This window comes from Citrus clementina, unplaced genomic scaffold, assembly GCF_000493195.1.
Source record: "Citrus clementina cultivar Clemenules unplaced genomic scaffold, Citrus_clementina_v1.0 scaffold_3, whole genome shotgun sequence".
Lineage (NCBI taxonomy): Eukaryota > Viridiplantae > Streptophyta > Magnoliopsida > Sapindales > Rutaceae > Citrus > Citrus x clementina.
This window is the reverse complement of record NW_006262339.1, coordinates 24,018,918-24,023,187: the sequence shown is the minus strand read 5'-3', so window position 1 is coordinate 24,023,187 and position 4,270 is coordinate 24,018,918. Positions and strand designations below refer to the sequence as shown.

The following is a 4,270-nucleotide window of genomic DNA, read 5'->3' as shown; positions in this document are numbered from 1 at the left end:
ATGAATCCCCAAATTCCCAAGTTGGGTTTCTCATGTCTGGTGGATCAACTGATAGAAAACCGAAATCACAATCTGGGTTGGATCATGATAGATGGTATCTATGCAGCTTCACGTGTCCTCTTGAACAATGATGAGACAAAACCTCAGTAAGGATATTGAGTCCCTAAATAGGAGTGTATATAACACTTAGGCAAATCCCACATTGACAAAACACAAGAGAGATGCTAGGTCTATAAGGGGTAATCCACACCTAAATTGGCAAGACACGTTTTAAGGTGTATAGGCACTCTAGAAACAAAACCGTGCATGCCTTGTTAAGGTTCAAAGCTGACAATATCTTTTTAGGTCTAGGTTAGGTCATGACGATCTAGGCTGGGTCATGACAATAAGTGGCATATTTTCATTGGTAGATATATGTGCGCAAAATGTAGGACAGAAGGCCAATAATTTTAATTTTACAATACACATCATGTGCCTCTCATACGTTATACTCATCATCTAACAGGGGAAAGTTCAATACTCTAGTGTGAATTTGTGTTACATTCACTAGATCCCTCAAAAGTTATTACATGAATGTTTTGCTCCAAGAACTGATTTTGAATTTTCTCCTATTATTAAAAGTGATTAGAAAAAAGAAAGAAATAAAAATACATTCATGAAAATCTCAGTCTTCTTCGTTATAGTTGAAACATGTGCTTGGATCTTCTATTGAATTCGTAGAATCTGGGAAGCAAAATAAATGGATCCCACATTTTTTCACCCCGCAGCACTCACACTTCAAAGGCGGAAAAACATTAAAGTGGACTGCCTCAGGAATGCAATTGCATTTCCAAAAACCATTAAAATCCTTTCCACAGAACAGATAGCACCCGAAATGTAAGTGATCTGATTCTATATAATTAACTCTGCTCTGAAATAACTGTGTGTCATGCGGACCACAATCTTTAGTGGTTTTCACTTTGAGCTCAAAAGAAAATGAAAACCATGTGCCACAATCTACATGACGGTTAGAAAATGCTAAAATAGCACTAAATGCAATGCCCTGCATTATGCTATTATTGAAGAAATCTGGTGGCATCTCCAAGTTTATAAAAGATCCCACACTTTGAAACTTAAACCACTTTGGAATTTCATTCCCAGGTAGTACTATATGAACTTTGCCCATGGAAAAACCTCTCTGTACCGAAAAAACATAATTTTAAATGCCCAAAAAAAAACGATTGTAGAAATTGTAAGTAGAGAGAGTTAAAGACACACATTTACCCATATTTCTTGCAAAAGTACATCTAGCATATGGCTCAGGGTATCTTGAACAATTCCTGTAGTAGAATCACCTTACAATTTAAAATTATTAGTCCGGTAAAAAAAAAAACTGCCTATAAGATTCATAACTTAGAGAACAAACTTAAAAATGGTTGCAGTGCCTGGCGACCTCGTTCAATGAATGAAGGCTTTGGTGAGGATTGAAGCCTCTCACTATAACTTAAGAGGACGTATCGCAACATGACAAGTTGGGTAATGCTTTTTGGTATTCTCTCAATATTGGTTTTCGCTAGATTCAATACTATTGGCGAGGAAAATTGGCCAAGATATTCCGGCAATCTTTGAAGATTTGAGCAACAACAGAGAATAAGAACTCCAAGAGATTTCGACTTACATAGGCTGCTTGGGAGACTCTTAAGCCTTTTACAATCTGAAAGGTCCAAGTACCCGAGCCTAGGTAGACGCTCAATTGATGAGGGCAGTTCTTCAATTGCAGTCCCCCTTAAAAAAAACCAGCTTATATTACCTGATGAGATCTCTGGAAGCCTTTTCAATTTTGAGCAGCCCGAAAGATCAAGTTTGGTAAGAAATTCCAAGCTAAATATTCCAGATGGAAGACTTTTCAGGCTTTTGCTACCTCTTAGATTCAAGAAAACTAGCTTGTTCAGACGTGACATCAACGTGGGATTTGGAGTTTTAGCAATTAGCTTATTGCAGGCAGCATGGATTATCTGGTTTAAATTACTATAATGCTGCTCAGTCAAAAAAGAGGCCAACAAAAAATCGTTACCACGTATAATAATTTAATGTTGTTATTGAGAGATTGCACATATATAATAAGATATCCATACCTTCACACAATCCCAAAGTTGTTCAATGTCACTATGAGGCACTTCAAGTAACACAAGTTTCTCTGCACTAAGGTTTGAAGGCAATGACTTCAACGGATATCCATACCAGTGAAGATATTTCACTTCAGCAAATCCGGAATCTTGCAAATAAGATATCTTACATTTGTTCTCTCCATTGATTGATGAACTATAGAACTTTAAAAATCTCAATTTAGGAATCTTTGTGTAAGTATTAGGATTTAGACGAATCTCTTTTACTTTTGACATATCCAAACAGATGCCCTCAATTTTTTCTGTCCCCTAAAAGTAAATACAAAACCAATAAAGTTAAAATCAAATGAAAGATGATATATATATTCCACTAATGAATTGAACTTCATTTAATTTATAGTTGTTAATTCAATTTTTATTTATTCTTGCATGGAGTTTATGTGGGATTGGAGTGGGGCTCTCTGTCATTACACATATCGAATTTCAATAATTCATGTTTATAGTTACTGCTAGGCAGTTAAACTCTTGATTGCAAATGCACGAAGAAACATAATAACACAAGTAATACATATCAATTATGCTTACAAACGGTTATACAAACTGTCATCGCATTTCTAAGACTCATGAGTGTGAGCGTATGTAAATATATTCACATCAAGTTTTTAAACAAACTGCTTACCGTATTATACGTAAGAACTTCATAGATATCCTCATGATGCCACAGCCGACTGCGGTTTCCAGGATCAATTGATTCTTGTCGAACAATTTCCCTACCCAATTCTTGTAGTAAATCATGCATTGTTATCTTGATGTATGAATCGATAGCAATGAGAGATTTATCAACAAGAACACTCATTCCTATTTCTGGGTAGAAGCCACTTGCATTAAAGAATTTCATTACTGGATCTACATGCTCACCTTGAAAGAAACAAGCAACATCAAGGAAAATATTTTTCTCCTTATCGTCCAAACTATCATAACTTATTTTTAATACCTCAAGAATACTTGGATGGAGGATTCTTTGCAATTTATCTATTGCACTTTCCCAGACTTCTTTTTCCCTTTTATGTAGAAAGCAACCCAAAACTTTAAGAGCTAAAGGAACACCTTGAGCATATTTCATTACTTTGCTTGAAAGTTCCTCATAACCAACATCAGGATGGTTTCGTTTGAAGGCATGTCGACTAAAAAGCTCAAGAGCGTGATGATATTCTAATGCCTGCATCTCATATATTTTCCTCACCCCCCAATTTCTAAGCACTTGTTTATTTCTGGTGGTTATTATGATTCGAGTCACAGGCGTAAGCCAATCAAGACTTTCGATTAAAGATTCCAATTGGTTGAAGCAAGTCACATCATCAAAAACAATCAGAACCTTCATGCGACTGAGCCTTCTAATTAAAATTGAGGTCAATATAAGGCATCACATTTTTATCCTTCAATAAATTTGAAAGAAGTTTTTGTCGTAAGCAAGCTAATCCTCCTGGTATTTGTGACTCTTCTCTAACATTTTCGAGGAAGCAAGAATCGTCAAAATCACCCGAGATTTTGTCGAAAATAGCTCTAGCGATTGTTGTTTTGCCTATACCACCAATGCCCCAAATCCCTAAAGCGTAAACACCTTTCGACTCAACACCTAATAGAGATTCAATTTCCTCAACTGTTGATTCCACTCCAACCAGTTGGTTTTTGTTATCACACGGCCGAAACACTTCATCCAATCTCTTCAAAATGTGATTAACAACTTCATTTATAAGTTCCGACTCACGCCTGGCAAATACATAAAATTAATAGGAGGAATTTGCATTAAATATGAAATAAGGGAGATTGCCAATTTTTCTATTGAAATTAATATATACCACCACTGGTCTACAATCTCCCAGTAAATTAAGAACTCTTAAATTACAGGAATATGCGTGAGTTTTTTTTTTCTAATGGTGGTATCTGAGTGGGAGGTTGAAATTGCTTAAAAAACGACAGACCACCCCTAATTTTGTTACATATATATTGTAAAATTCTCGAGCTTTTATTATTAATTCTGTCACAATTATTTTATAATTATGAGAGCACAAAAGTGGGGAAGTCAGGAAGTCTAGAATTTGATGCTTAAAAATTTTTAAACTTGTAGTTTAGTAGCCAGAAATTTTAACGAAGAGTGCTGCGTG

At 35.6% G+C, this 4,270-nt stretch overlaps 2 protein-coding genes across 2 annotated transcripts in view; both read right to left on the bottom strand.

Annotated features, from left to right (window-relative positions):
• Positions 1-1,385: 1,385 nt before the first annotated feature.
• On the bottom strand, positions 1,386-3,330 carry LOC18045798 (disease resistance-like protein DSC1). The gene is made up of 4 exons (XM_024187185.1): positions 2,785-3,330; positions 2,115-2,414; positions 1,790-2,015; positions 1,386-1,693 (listed from the first exon to the last, which is right to left on the bottom strand). Exons 1-4 carry the CDS (start codon positions 3,328-3,330, stop codon positions 1,386-1,388), a joined length of 1,380 nt encoding a protein of 459 aa, XP_024042953.1.
• A 180-nt stretch (positions 3,331-3,510) lies between these two features.
• LOC18048527 (putative disease resistance protein At4g11170) overlaps positions 3,511-4,270 on the bottom strand; it is a 55,727-nt gene continuing 54,967 nt past the window's right edge. Inside the window, exon 2 of the mRNA XM_024188992.1 lies at positions 3,511-3,829. Coding sequence (XP_024044760.1) covers positions 3,742-3,829 — 88 coding nt within the window. The 3' untranslated portion in view covers positions 3,511-3,741. The remainder of the gene's footprint in view (positions 3,830-4,270) is intronic.